The 15,634-nt window shown below is 36.1% G+C and overlaps 1 protein-coding gene across 1 annotated transcript; it reads left to right on the forward strand.

Annotated features, from left to right (window-relative positions):
• The first annotated feature begins 1,750 nt into the window (after positions 1–1,750).
• On the forward strand, positions 1,751–14,498 carry LOC111472362 (CCR4-NOT transcription complex subunit 11). The gene is made up of 12 exons (XM_023118042.1): positions 1,751–2,008; positions 4,232–4,342; positions 6,718–6,804; positions 10,184–10,237; positions 10,387–10,532; positions 10,655–10,805; positions 10,890–11,027; positions 11,138–11,209; positions 11,298–11,371; positions 11,480–11,621; positions 12,923–13,001; positions 14,043–14,498. The coding sequence occupies exons 1-12, from the start codon at positions 1,850–1,852 to the stop codon at positions 14,138–14,140; spliced, it is 1,311 nt and encodes a 436-aa protein (XP_022973810.1). The 5' UTR covers positions 1,751–1,849; the 3' UTR covers positions 14,141–14,498.
• Positions 14,499–15,634: the final 1,136 nt, after the last annotated feature.

Consider the following 15,634-nt stretch of genomic DNA (forward strand, 5'->3'; position numbering starts at 1 on the left):
AGTAACTTCTAAACTATGCTTCCAATGTTCAATTCTCACCTATATCAATTCACATGACATATACGAGACATATTAATATTTTAGCTTAATCAAGCAGGGTGATTATTTTAAGATAAGTCATAAAACTAACTAAAGCCGAGTAAATAGGAGTCTACTAACCTCAAATGTTTTAGGTAAAAAATGGCTTCAAGAGGGTCGGAGACCTAAGAAATGATATATTATTTGTATACGGACCTGCGGAGAAGTCGAGTTGCCTATTGGAAGAATTTGTCAAAATAGTAGTATTTTTAGGTATTTAGTTTAAATATTTTCTAAGATTTGTTTCCTTTACATTACAACAAGGGAAATAATCTCTTCTAACTTCAATGGTTTATTATGTTTCTAGATTAGTTATTCCTCTCTCAAAACCTAAAATTTCGGAGTGAGCCGCAAAATCGAGCCGACAGAGATGTGAGCCAAGCCAATCCAGCTATCACACACGCCAAAGCCAAGTCACAATTGGAAAGATCATGTGGTGAGCATGTGTGCAGCCGAAGAAGGCACGGGTCGTCGCGGGTATACAAGTCGTTGGTTAGGCTGAACCAAGTGGACTCAAACTGCTTAGTTGGGTTGAGACGTGATTGAGTTGGACTGTAAAGAACTTGGGTCGTGAAAGTTGGATTGGAAACTGCGTGCGGGTCGTGGATCGTACTCGAGTCCGAATATTCGACCTGACGATTCGTCTTCTTCACCCGAAACTGCAGAATGAACCCTCGACTTTTTCGTTGCTTTTTCATTGATGATCTGATGACTCTGGTGTCGTTTTTGCACAATTTTGATACAATTGCATACTTCGCTCCCATATCTCAATGATCACTGGAATTGGTTACTCTCTCAATTGTGTGTATCAAACGCATAACAGAAAGACTTCAAGTTGATGATGGAAGGTCGAGATGGAAGAATCCTTTTAAGGGGTTATGAGATGATTCATTTGCGAAAATAACACATCACCAAAAATGTTGGAGTCATTAAATGAACAGAACTCTCCACAATAGTATGATATTGTTCACTATAAGCTCTGGTGCTTTGCTTTGGGCTTTCCCAAAAGATTTCGGAAAGAGTATTCATTTATTATAAACTCACAATCATTCCCTAAATTAGCTGATATGAGACGCATAGGACTAATGCCACACCGAGTCAAATTTGTTGTTAGGTAATTGCTAAGGAAAATTGAATCGAAGGATCCTCATGCCATAATAGTCTCTCCCACCTCAACTTTGTGACAAAAAACGTGCCTATACTATTCGAAAAAGTCAGATACGTGCAAGTTTACACGGCCACAATAATAATAAAAGCAAAATATGGTAATTAAGGTGTACATGAGCCCGGTTGGGTGGGGTTGAGGGAATTTTTTTGGACCAAAAAGTTTGGGTTGGTAACCTAACCTAACCCGAATTTTTTCAAAATCATGAAATCCTCCATTTTTTGGTTGAGTTGGAGTTGGGTGGTCCAGTTTTTTAATTCTTTTGTAAAAGTTTTATTTATCGATAATTTATAATTATTTGATACAGTCGTAGACATTAAAAGCTTACAAACAAATACAAATCAATCTATAATTATTTAATAAATAATTTTTTTATTAACAATAATTAACATTAAAAAAAAATATAATTGTTTTGATTTTTACAATATAATAAAATTAAAAAAATAAAATAAAAAACTATTCGTTGAAAACGAAAAGAAAGCTTATATAAGTCGAAGATTTACTTTTAAAGGGAATTTTGTGTAGAGAGTCCGAATCGCTATTTGTTCTACACCTGCCATTGCGTTGTTCTTCAAAATCTCGAACAAGGAAGGAAGGAGAGGAAGCATGATGATGAGCCTGACGGTGGATGAATCCCGAACGCTCTACTCTTTGCTAGCAGGAGGAGATCACCGCACATTTCTGGATATCATCTCCGATTTTACCACCAAGATCCCTCGCACTCGTCACTTTGTTGCTTGTTATTCTCTCGTTATTCTGTTGGAGGTAATTCAATTTCTCTTCCCATGAACTTTCTTTCTTTTGTCTTAATTTCACTCTTGTATGATTTGTGCTGATTTATTTCTTTACGACCGGCTTTAGGGTTGTACTTCATTTGCAAATCTCGTAATTCAATCTTCTCGTAATTCAACCTGTAACTACATGCTTCCGTGGCACCGTGCTCTAATACACGCTATGGATGTATAACCTGAATCGATGTAATTGTGACCGCATAAACTGTGTTGCAATTGTAATATGTACTTTTTTTTAAAAAAAAAATTTTCTTTTTTTTTTGCGTTGGGTCTATTTTGAGGCCACATAAACTGTGTCAAAATAGTTTTCCAATCTCCATCCGGTAAATTATAACAATTTCTTCAGTATTCAACCTCAGTCCATCTCTTTTATTCGAGTCATCTTGACAACGTCGGTTGTTGTTTTACAACCTGTTTACTAATGCAATTGTATAAAAGAAAATAGAACTTTTACAGCGTAGCAGAAGATTTTGTTCACTGAGTTTCATACAAGCGAGAGGTATCTTAAATCGTCAATAGTTTTCACGCTGTGTAGGAATTTTTCTCATTTACTTATTTTGTCATTTTAGTTTAGTCTTAGATATTTTGGGTTTTCTTGGAAGTGGGGTTTTCTCTTATGCATGGTTTTAGTTTGCAGTTCTTTTTTAGACATAGATTGCTATGTTTGGTAGTAACCTTTTGTTTGCTTTGTAGTTTTATCATTATTATGGAGCCTTTCTTTTTCACTTGAAAGAGGAATGCTAGGATTTCTGTTCTTTTGTTTTTGTGCACATTGTTGTTCTTTATGTTAGTGTGAGCTGGTGAGACAATTAGAACACGAACTTCATCTCCCTGTGGATTTTGGACCCTTAGACCAAGTTACTTCACCTCCTTGTTCAGAATTCCTTTTGGGGTTAGTAAAAAAATTGAGAGCATGATGAGAGACTTCGCTTGGGAATAGACGGGTGAGATGGGGGTTGAAGGTAGTTTGTGAAGCCCTTATAAAAGCCTCTGGAAAGCTATCTCTTATGGGTTCCCTCTATTTCTCAATTTCTCACTTTTTCTGTTGGGAAAAGTTCGTAGTTTATTCTTGGGAGGATTGATGGATGGGGAGTGTCTCTTTATACTCTGTTTCCATAGTTTTACCGCCTCTCGAATAAGAGGTTATATTCGGTAGCCTCTATGTTACCTTCTCAAATCCTTCCTCCTCCATCTCCTTGGGTTTCCGAAGACCTTTGACGAATAGTGAGGTAGCGGACATGGCGCTTCTTTCCCTTTTTCAAGCTATAAATTCACGTTCTTGGGAAAAGGGATGTTAGGTTTTGGGCCCCAGACCCTTTAGGGGCTTCTCTTGTCATTGCTTGTTTCATCTTCTATCTTCTTCTTTCCCCCCTGCCGTTGATCCTTTTTTGCCTCTCTTTGAAAGGTTAAAATTCTAAAGAAGGTCAAGTTTTTTGAATTACAAATTTTACATGACAAAGTCAACACCATGAATCGTGTTCAAAGACACGTTTTCCTAGTGTTGTTCCTGTATTGGTGCATTCTCTATAGGTGGTACGAGGAGCATTTTGATAATATCTTATGAGGGCTGTAAGTTCGCTCACTTTCTTTGGAGTTGTTGGTTGAGATTGTTTGGGGTTTGTCGGAGGTAGCATAGAGGTGACAGAAATCAGATGGAGGAGGAGGTGCTCTTGAACACTCCATTTAAGGAGAAGGGTACAGTTTTGTGGCAGGACAACTTTCTTGGTATTTTGTGGGGCATTTGGAGCGAGAGGAATAATATAATTTTTAGAGAGATTCAGCGATGGAATGAGGATGTTTAGGGGTTGGCTAGATTTAATGCTTCCTTACGGGTGCCAGTTACTAGACTTCTTTTTCAATTATGAGCTTAATCTTGTTCTTTTAGATTGGAGTCCGTTTTAGTAGCTTGTATCAAACTCTTCTCCTTTTTGTCGGGATTGGTTTTTTTTGTATGCCCTTGTACATTCTTTCATCATCTTAATGAAAGTGTGATTCTTACCAAAACAAAAAGAACAATTAGGATATAATCTTGATTCCCGCTATAGAAACATGTTTGCATAGTGATGCTTGAATTCTTGCATCTTTGGTATGTTTATTTCCATTTGTTTTTCTTATATTTTGCATGAAGTCATTAAATGTTGAAGGCTTGACTGCTTTTTCTCTTTATGGATTATTGGTTAATGGGTCTAAAATGCAGCGCAAGAAGTTGCTCCATGCCACACAACGTTTGGTGGGATTTTCCATTCTTCACCAGACATATTCCTCGCAGAAATCATCTTCCAATCCGTTTATATCTTTTATTGTGAATGTGAGTATGCTTCCTTATGTCTCGTCACAGCATGTTATTTTTGAGTTCCTTCTCTCTATACCTTTTGACTGAAAAAACTTAATGTCATTCAGTTTCAAATTGGTGTTTAACAATTTAATTCTTCAACAGCTTGACACCATTGTATATGTATGCTATTCTATACCTTGGGTAGGAAAACCTAAACAATTTAATATAGTTGTAAACTATGAACAAACTTACCTCTGAATTGGAACCCCTTTTGTAGATTTATAGTACTTATTAACCTTTTGAAGCCCCTTTTGAATTGTTGCTTTCTTTTTTGTATTGACCTCATCAATTATTCTAATTAAAACTTAGTTTCTTTATTTTTAAAGAACCAGTTTCTTTTCATAGATTTCTATTTTGTGCTTTGCACTTAAGCCTTTAAGGACTAGTCCTTATTTTAGTGCAGCGTGGCTCGTGCATTAAGGGAAAGACCGTGGATGAGGGTACTCCTTTTTCATGGCCTCCATTGAGTAGGCCCTTGGTATTGAGTGCGACACTGGTTGCTTTCCACTATTTTGCATCTCAATGATTGTTCTGTTAGAAAGTAAGAACTACTCTTCTTTGTATCTCAGTGAGAAAGTTCTGGCACATTGACGGCTGTGCAGGAAACATTTGAATTTTGCTGGTAAATCTTTGGGGGAGGATTGTTTGGGTGGAGTGAAGTAAGGGGATGTGTGGATGTGACTCGAATAGTTGTATGAGAAAAATTGTCAAAGGAAACATAAGGGGACGACTATGGATGGACATCGTAAAAAACATAGGTTGCCTCTTTAATTTCACTAAGCTTACAGTTATAATGACCAACAAGTCTTCTTTTTTTTGGGGGGGAAGATGCGTGTGGATCGTGTTCCTCTACCTTGTTCCTTGATATTTACACCATAACTACAAAGAAAGAAGCAACCGTCGTTCTTTCTGGATTGTTGGGCGAAAAACTTGGGACATGGGGGTTAGAAGAAATTTGTTTGACTGAGAGATGGATAATTGGGCTACCCTCATTGGAAAATTGGATGAGGTACAATTACAAGTAGGAGTGGATCATCTTAAATGGATGGTGGAAGCTTACGGGTCCTTTATCTCCAAGCTAGCAAGGAATGGATCTCTATTTTCAAAGAGCTTTGCCTCTTGTTTTGTTTACTAAATAGAGTGTAAATTTGGCTGATAGAAGCTTTGATGGTATGACCTTTAAGGGTACGGCTAAGACCCTTTGGGCATATATTGTGGGAGCCATCCTTTGGTTAATTTGGATGGATAGGTCCTTACAAATTGGAGAGCCTTTTTCTGATAGTTTCCTGTTGAGAGGGGTTTCCTTTTACCCTCTCTGCCCTTAGGCTGGCCTCATTGTGTTTTTTTTAATCATTTTATAGGATAAAGTTTCATATAAAAAAAGAAGGGGATGTGGTGTTGCTGGGTACAGTGGAATGGTGAGGGATGCTTAGCAAGTATGTTCATCTTTCAACATAGTGTGGCTGATCTTTTGTGGATGGTGCCTTCAGAGGCTCTAGTGGGGCAGGGGTGTGGTTTTAGGTTATGTAGGTGGTTTGTTTCCCTAAAATGTAGAATGTTGGGTAGAGAAAAGAGTTGTTAACCGTTAATTTATTTCTAGTGAAGCCAGTGGGTCAATTTTAGCATAGCCTAATGCAGCAGCCGCTCCACCGGTATCTTCTCCCTTAACTCCAGCAAAATTCTTTTTTCTTGTTGCAGCGTGTGGTCTTCAGATGCCAGTCAATTCCTACTCGATTTTTGGAAGTCACAGTTTAATTGTGTTTCCTGCGTTTACTTTGTTTGGTCAGAATTGGTAGCAATCTCATGGAATTTTTGTGGCTGTTTTTTTCGTTTGTATGTGGGGTATTGCCTTTTGGTTCTTTGATCTGCTTTGTGGTTTTCAAAAGGGGGTGTTACCCAGCCCATGTCCGATTATCATTCTTCTCATGATGCCAATTTTAGAGTTTTATGGTCTACTGCAGTTAACTATCTCTTATTAGTTTTTTGGTTAGATGTTTTGCTACATTGTCTTGTTCGTTTTGGCACGACTTGTCTCATGGCTTCTTTATGATGCTCTCTTTCCAAGTTTTTGTTGTTCTTTTAGATTCAGATTTTTGGTCCTATTTGGCTTGAGCTCACTTTCAGTTGTAATCATTTCTCATATCTTTCTTATTGTTATTTCATCTTTTTTTTCTTTCGAAATTTTGTATGTTTGAGTGCTAGTCTCTTTCCACTTTATAATATCAATGATAAGTTTAATTTCCTTTCCAAAAAAAGAAAAAAAGAAAAGATTTTTCTCTTATCCTTTGCCTTCTGAGTAAGGTTAATTTTAGTAATTGTGAATTTTCCTGCTGTGCATTGGGTGTCAGGCTGCTTCAGATGAGGAAGCTGAAAAATATGAGAGGGCATTTGTTTTCCAGCTTTTAGCGACAGACAGCTCCAGTGGTGGCAAAGAGGTTCAACTTTTTATTTGAGTACATTGGTTTTAGTTGAATATTTAGTATATTCTTAATTGTTTAAAAGAATTTCTTGTGCCTTCTGGTTTGGAAGAAGATGTGATATTTTGGAAATCATAGGAAATGTGTTATTATGAGTAATCATCTGGATTAGAAATAGTAGAAGTTATTGGCAACATCATATTTCTTCTATGCATTAGAGTTTTGTTTATCACTGGGAGCTGATTTCCCCAACCTTCGCATGAGGATTCAAAACTTAGTCGCTTTTCAGTTTGTTCTATCCCTAGATTTGGGGTTGAAATTTGGCTTTAGTTTTAGAGTTCTCATTGCTCATTAGGCCTTTTTCCTTCATCTTTGTGAGTTCACATGGTTTTTTTCCCCCAAGGATAGAGGACAAATGTCCTTTTTTATTTTAAATAAAAAATTAAATATAAGTTTTGTTGTAGATACTTTTTTTTTTTTTTTTTTAAATAACAGTTTCATTGAAAATTGCTTAATGGATACAAACTCCAAAAGGAGTGAGAAAGGAAAAGTAAAGGAATACAAAGAAACTGCAACCCATAACGTATGATAAACTTAAAAACCTCACAAAGAACTAATACATCAAATTGAATCAAGAGAATTAATATCGAACTGCCTATAGAAGTTGGAGTAAACTTCTGAAAACCCAATCAAGTATTGGGAATAATCTCCATCTTACTTTTAACGAACTTTATTTAACAAAGAAGTTTCTCCTTCCAATCTAATTCCTCGTTGAGATTAGCTATCCAAGCCGATATATTAGCACTAGATACCAGATTTGACTCCATAAGAAATGTTGAAAATAATTCTCAAAGAGAGACTTAAACTGTTTAAACTGTGGGGCTAGGTTGAAGAAAATAACCAAACATTGGGACTAAAGTTTATATTTTACATAATTTTGTCATCAAATTATTTGTACAAACTCTTCCAAGAATGGCTTAAGATTTTTTGTATCATGATGCCTTCTAATTGTTTTTGGGATTCTCTGTCAGTGAACAATATCTGCAAAAAAATAGTTCTTTTTATTTCATTATTTTCTTTATGCACAAAATCATTTGTTTTCTTGCAAGGAATAAAAGGTACTACCTACCATATCAATCTACAACAACAAAAGTGGAATCGTTCTGTAATTTGTGTTTGAGGCCCTGCCAAGACAAAGGTGTCGAGAGTCTAATGTGTGAATCAAACCATTCCAATTCTAATTCATTTAAAATACCCTTTTGCCGACTACAACTTAACGGAAAAAGTGCTTAAAACTGAAAAATACTATCCTAAAAGGAGTCTAGCTAACCCCTAATTTCAATTCCAAGATTAACAAGATCTTGGAAGATTACAAAAGAATCTTGAAAGATCACTTAGAATTACAAAAATACTTGCTGAAAATCTGGAAGATCCCAAAGATCTTTACATCAATTCCACCTGTCGAAGAAAAGAAGTCGACCATGAGTTCAAGCAGTCAGGGGCATGGTAGTTAAAAAATATCGGCCATGTAAAAGTAAGGTGGATGTCATTGTTGGTGGTAGTGCTACATGAATAAGCAGTAGAACCAATCCATTGAAATATGCAAATAAGACCATTCTTTTTGGGAGTGAGCTTGTTATGATGACCAGTAGGCAGTCAAAACTTCTTCAAATGAACCATGGCCAAATTTCCTAATGCATGTCTGCTGCCCACTTATGAACAATGTTTGATCTTTCATGTTAGTCACGAGCATCCTTGGACAACTTGACGATTTTCTTAGCCACCTCTTCTGCTGCACCACTAAAATCCACATGCGAAGGAATATCAGTAACGAGATCAACAGGGAGAAGTGGAAGTTTTGGTATAGGTAATCTCAAATGATGACCTCCCCGTGGATCAATGCTTGGTTGTGATCTTATCTTTCTTAGGAGTTGGAATGGCTGGGACAGCACAACAACTCAAGTGCGGTTGTATGTGCCCCTTTTCAGTGAGAATTTGTACTTGTATAACCTTGGACTCATTAGGACTGTGGTACATTTGATGCTGAATAGTTCTTAATGGGGTAGACCATTTGGTTCAGCTTGTAAATGCTCGAGTTCTTCCAAAAATATGCTGATGCTGCTGTCTAGTGGGATTGAATTCTCTGTTTTTTCCTCTGATTTGATAGCCATAGCCCATGTTTCTTTTGATTCTGACACTGAAAAATGTTTGCCCTTGATAGTTGAAAAGACTTGGCTCTTAGGATGTTCTCCCTCAGTTTTTTGTCATGTCTTCCCTAGTGGTATAAGAACCACTTTCTTGCCCATCCAATGAAATTCCTGAGTGTTGTCTTTCTCTCGTTGTATAGCTTGTAAGTTATACTGCCCAGGTTTCCCTAAAAGGTTGTGGCATGCCTCCATGACAAGGACATCACATATGCTTTAATCTTTGTCTTGATTGTCAATGGATAGGGATAGGGTTCATGTTTTATTGACCATAGCTTCATGCTGGGAAAACGGGTGCCAGCATACAGACAATTTCAATTTTAATTCGTTCAAAATACCTTTTCACCCATCACAACTCAGCTAGTTAACGCTGAAGAAGTGCTTAAAACAGAAAAATACTATCCTAAAAATGGTCCAGCTATAACCCCTTCTCGGTTAAGAAATAAACTAAAGAACTTCAAGATTAACAATATCTTTGAAGATTACAAAAGATTGATTACAAAGAATTACAAAAAAATTTAAAGAAAGGCTGAATGATCCAAAGATCTCTTGGACACCTGACATGCTGGAGTAGAAGATCTCTGCATACAGTGGATGATATCCTTTCTTAATTGTGGCTTAAAAAATTGAGAAATAATTTGCTCTATATATGCATACATGTATATATTATTAAGGTCAAAGTTTACTCCCCATCCTTCAGCATATATATTTGTTGCAAGTTTTTGTGGAAGGTATGCATAGGGCAGCAATAAATAATCATTCTAGAATAAATAAATAAAAAAATCCATCAGTCATTTGATGATTATATCTTGATAAGTTATCAATGATATTATTTCAAAGCCTGTATTGGGAAGTAGTTGAAATCTTCCACTTAATATATCAACTACCTTATGAATTATTCCAGATTTATGCTTGATGAAAAAAAAAAATCTTTTTTATAAATGCTATCCACCTAGCTTGCATGTGAAATTTGGTCTTAAAACTTAAACTGATTGGTGAGAGCAAATTTAATTATGCCAATACTTCAATACTCCTCACTTTTGAGCCTTGAAATTTGTAGGAGGCCCAATAAGTGGAATCACTATTAATTGAGGAGTAAATGACATTACTAGGATTAATAGGCATAATTTTTCTATTTATACTTAGTTAGATAAATCCCTATATTAATCATGATGACGATGTCTGTCTTGCAGTTCCTGAAACAGTCTGCTTCCGATTACATTAAAGGTTTCGACCCTTCATTGCATGTAAGACACGGAAACCAACACGAACACAATTTCCCTTTTAATTTGTCTATAGGAAAACCCTCAAGAGTTCTGCTCATAAGTTCAATTGTGGGGAGAATCAAATTTGTAATATCTATTTGAGTTGAGGCCAAAGGGTTCTTGTTTTTCAGGCTTTCCCTCAGCTAGAGCAACTGCAGCAACAGTTTTGTGATAAAGCTCAAGGTCAATCGTTTGATTGCTTTTTGAAAGATTGTTCTGTGAGAAATGTGGTTCCAGACCCTGATGTCCCACTGGGTTGTGATGCAAACTCGGCAGAGTATGAGTTTTCCTCTCCTCCCTTGTTTGACTTCTGACATCAATGATTTATGTGTTTAAAACCTAACCTCTGCACTACCTTTTATTTTCATTTATTTATTTATATGATGTTGGGCATCTTAGGTTTGACCTGTTACCTGGAGTGGTTCCTAAATTGGGATCTGGAGATAGAGATGAGACATTGCTGGGGTTATTGTCCAATTTGTCACTTAAAGGATCAAGTCCCGAGTGGATTAGGCCTCTTCCACCAAGGCTTCCGATACAGAATGGAGAGGTGAGATGCATTTTAACTCTCTTTTTGAGCTAATATATGTTTTTAGAGCACACCTGATTTGTGCTTGGCAAAGTCCCTTTGCAGTTAGTGTGGTTGAACCTTGACGATCGTCATGAACTTTTATGGGACCATGGAATGTGTGTTGACACTAGTAGAGGCGCAGCTGTGAGGGACTTAATTGCAAAAGCTCTGAAAGGGCCTCTTATACCTTCTCAACAAGAGGTTCAAGTCCTTCTGCAGTTACTTTGTTAACTATCATATGAACTTTTTTCCTTGCATAATAAATGCCAAAGGATGAAATGACTCAACGTTTGTTCTTTGATTGAAACCAGCAAGTGGTGGTAGAGTTGGCAAACGACCCAAAGCTTGTATATCATTGTGGACTGACACCCCGAAAGCTTCCTGTATGTGTTTGGATGACCTTGTAGTTGATTTCATTAGAAAAGATGTTTTCCTGCCTCATCTTTTTATTATTTTTTTTCATATCGTTAGGAATTGGTGGAAAACAATCCTCTTATTGCAGTTGAAGTTCTAAAGAAATTGATTAATTCCCCTGAAATTGCAGAGTATGGATTCGAATCCATGTGTTGGTTTGTTTTTTGGTTATGACCTGAGATACTTACTTTCTGGACTTCTATTTCCCCTGTATTCATCATCACAACTTTTTATGGCAGGTACTTTACTGTGCTTGTTAATATGGACATGAGTTTACACTCTATGGAAGTTGTCAACAGGCTAACGACAGCTGTTGAACTTCCCTCTGAGTTCATACACATGTACATCACTAATTGTATATCATCGTGTGAGGGCATTAAAGTATGTACTTTTACTACACTTTTGAGTTTTCAACATTTGAGGCTTTAAGTTTTTATCTTGCAAGTGTTGGCCCTTGAAGACATGTATACTTTTATGAACTCAAATCTCTTATTTGAATTATTATTTCTTATGTTTTTGGAGATGAAAGCCGATAAGGATCTTAACAGTTCAAGGGACTATCCTCGTCCCTTGAACCTTTGCTTTGTTGGTTGCCTCTTGGGAAGAATTATGCTTGCGGATAGCCTCTTGTGTCTTTGGATCAAATTAATATGTTCTTTATCAGAGCAAATTCGATGACCTAAATCATTTATTGTAGTTGTGTCCTTTTATCATCATGAGTGTTGGAGTAGCCTTTGGTAGGGGTTCAATTTAGCCAATGTGTCAAGTGTATATGAGGTGCTGGAGTAGGGTTTTTGTTTTTTATGACCCCTTCTTAGGGGGAGTGTTGCTGATCTTTGGCAGGCTGGTTTCTTTACTATTTTATGGTTTATTTCGCTGGAAAAGAATAGGAAGTTATATTAAGGGAGAGATCATCGAAGGATATGTTGAATTTAGTGCATTTTAATGCTTCCCTATGGGCTCTTGATTCAAATTCATTTTGTAAATTTTATGTTTTTTTTTGGTCCCAAAACTGGTTTTTTTCATAATAATTTTTTTTTTTTTTTGTAAATGGCGAGTGATGTTCTTCCCTCCACTTTGTTGGACTCTTTTTTCTGTGGGGTGGGGGATCCTCTTTCTACTTGGTCCTTTAACTTAATAAAAGGTTGGTTGCTCATAGAAAAATATGTATAGGGGGGCTAGTGCAAGCCAAGAACTATCACCATAATACTTTCCAGTTGATGTCAATAAAAAAGCAAAACAAACAGAAGTGTTTAGAGACAGAACACCGGCAGAATTTCTGGAGTTTTGAATTCCTCAAACGCTCTACTGTGGCTGAAATGTTTCCTATTCATTCCCTTCCATATTTTTGCATGTGCACAGTACCTTGGATCGACCTGAAGAATATCATATTGGTGAGAAACTGTTGAGGGGACCCTATTATTGTATATAAGACTCCACTATGGGTGACAAGAGCAAGAGTTTAATTATTGTCATTATTATTATTATTATTTTCTTTTTTTTATGTTGAAGTTCTTTTGTTGTTATGTAAGGGCATCTCTGTGGTTTTGGGTCTCTAACGTCTTTTATATTTAACTGAGGGATGAGGAATTTTTTGACTGCAATATGCTAGTTTTGGTTTACGAATTTTAGTTTAAACATCTGTAAGATACTAAACTTTTTTATTTCTTATTTTTCCCCAGGATAAGTACATGCAGAACAGATTAGTTCGGCTTGTATGTGTTTTTCTACAGAGTTTAATTCGAAATAACATCATCAATGGTAAGGTCCTCTCAGTTGCTTGAACTTAAGTCATTATATGCATTCTTCACTTCTAAGAATGTAGTTCATCCTATTCTATAGTAGTTGGTTTGTGATCTCCTCTGCAGCCTTAGTTTCCTTTGACATCTTTGCGTCTATCTATGTATCTAATTAGAGATACAAACACTGGAATGTGATTGGAAAAGTCTAGAATTATGAAATAATAAGTATAATCTCCTGCGTGATGTGAGAATCGTCATGGATATGTGCCGCATGCTGGATCATATAGGTATTTTGATGTTTGCTACCTGTATCAAAATAAAGTCGGTGTTCTTGGGTTTGAACCCAAATCCACGTTTGTCCCTATGTAACCAATATCTTGGAGTTGTTAATACAACCCCGTAGGTTACAGTGTCACAACCTCATGAGTTATTAATAACAGCTGCTTGCCGTAGACCGCTGTTGACCACCATAAATGTGCTTTCATTAAACATATAGACAGTTTTCTTCATTAATGAGGCGTCTGAAGAGGGTGTAAGCGAGAAAATCCTTCATGTCGAATGCTAGAACTATAGACCAGCCAGAGCAGTTTAAAATCTTCCTCAGAAAAAACCAAACAAATGGGTAATGAAGGAAAATGTGTCTCTGGGCATTTCAGCTGGGGGGATAGCCACGTAAGGCATACATTTGTGTAGAATATGTTCGGTCGGTAGCAATAGCCTTTGTGAGGGATTTCCCAGAGGAAGAATTTAGTCGTATTTGGATAACAGTCCTTCCATATAACATCTGCATAAGCTGTCAATAAGAGTGGATCTCTTTGGATAGCTTGGTTCAAAGCTCTTATGAAGGCACGCCTTTATTATTTTCAAGCAGAGAGTAGGCTTTTTCAGTGTGCAAAAACGTGCAGTTTTTTGAATGACCTGTTAAGATTGTTATAATTTAGTTCTTGCCTTCCATTTCTTTTCATTTTAATGTCAATTCTACATCGTATCAGCTTGTTAATCGTTTTGTAAGCACCTCGATTTTGTATTAGTTTAACCTCGATTTGGTTTTGGTTGGCAGTGAAAGATCTTTTCATCGAAGTTCAAGCTTTCTGCATCGAATTCTCTCGGATCAGAGAAGCGGCGGCGTTATTCAGGCTTCTTAAATCTTTGGAATGAGTGAGAGTAAACCAAAGGCATCCTTTTGTAAATAGCAATTGTTAGCCATTTTATACTCAAAAGTCTTAGGCCCCTCTCTTCCCTTCTCTGTCTGTCTGTGGCTGTCTTATGGTTTAGCAGATGTCTGACTAAATATGTATTAGCCTTTATTACCAATTGTATTTTGTTATGGATTTTTGTATGTTGCTTACTGGCTATTGATTTGGAAACCCCTCGGAATGGTGGCTTCAGGTTTTTTGGCCTATATGCCTTTCTCCAACTCATTGCTGCCTTTTGTCGCCAAAAGATTAGGGATCCAAATAATTCTGTTGTATTTTTTTACGCAAGTAATGTCTCAATTAAGTGCCCATTTCTTTTAGTGTAATGCGTCCAAAATGATCCTTCCAACAATTTTCTGATACCAATTATAAGTATAATGAACTCATGTTTTGAACCGAAAAATATTATCTGTCGCTCAGACTAATAGATTTCTTAGTGGAGTAGGGGTGAATATTGAGAATGTTCGATAATTAGAGATCGCACACAATGTGGTTCGTGACATTATAAACCATGTGAGATCTAGAACATTTATTTGCTAAATAAATGTTATAACCTGAACCGTGGTAGTAGGTCACAATTGCTTTAGCTATGCTATGTGGGATGACTTTTATGACAAGATGGGATGGTGCTTGAATAAGTACCAAATGTAGTAGTTTGTGGTTAAGTGTGAAAGGGCTCATTACAAGTTTATATTTGCTATTACAAACTTTGCTGGGAGTTTTTAAAATTTACCGATCTACTAGATACAAAATTACAAAAGTTTAGAGTTGCATCGGACTAAAATACTAATTACTTTGGTAATGGCAATTGGAATCATATTAACTCCCATTTATTTATTATCTATGTTACGCCCGATATTCTATGGATACAAGCTTTTTAATGTTTAAAATTCTTATTTTTTTGATTTAGGACCACGAGAGTTGTTTGTTGCGATCTCTATTCTTATACCTGTAATAGGTATTGATATTTATCCAAATTTTGTTATATCACTATCAGTTGACAAGGTCGAAGCTTTTTTTATCTAATTATTTTGCTAGATAGTTTTTGGAAAAAAAAAATAAAACAGCAATAATATAATAATTAATAATTTTTTTTAATCGTTCATTGCACAATAAAAAAAGAAGTCTTTTTTTTTTTAATCTTAAATTAAATATTTTTTTTTAATCGTTCATTGCATATTAGACTTTCTCGTACATTTGAGTTTTGTGAGAACCATTTGAATCAAGTAATGTAGTGATTCAAAGGGGTCAAAGTTCAAACTTATATTTAATTTATCAATTAATTTTTTGACATAAGATAAAAAACTCAATCTTACTTGACACTGGTTGAAAATGGAGGGATTAAATAGATACAAATTTCAAAATTTAGGAACCAAACATATAATTTAGTTCATCAGTGGCGCCTCCTTGCCTAGGTTTGATAACAAAGGGTCAATTTAAAATCAGTTATCTTATT

Source organism: Cucurbita maxima, unplaced genomic scaffold (assembly GCF_002738345.1).
Source record: "Cucurbita maxima cultivar Rimu unplaced genomic scaffold, Cmax_1.0 Cma_Scf00070, whole genome shotgun sequence".
Lineage (NCBI taxonomy): Eukaryota > Viridiplantae > Streptophyta > Magnoliopsida > Cucurbitales > Cucurbitaceae > Cucurbita > Cucurbita maxima.

What these genes read in the sequence shown, in the direction of transcription:
- LOC111472362 (XM_023118042.1), top strand. Translation starts at nt 1,850, where the DNA reads ATGATGATGAGCCTGACGGTGGATGAATCCCGAACGCTCTACTCTTTG. An exon ending in TGACACCCCGAAAGCTTCCT is followed by an intron (nt 11,210 to 11,297) that starts GTATGTGTTTGG and finishes TCATATCGTTAG; the next exon opens with GAATTGGTGGAAAACAATCC. An exon ending in AATTCCCCTGAAATTGCAGA is followed by an intron (nt 11,372 to 11,479) that starts GTATGGATTCGA and finishes TTTTTATGGCAG; the next exon opens with GTACTTTACTGTGCTTGTTA.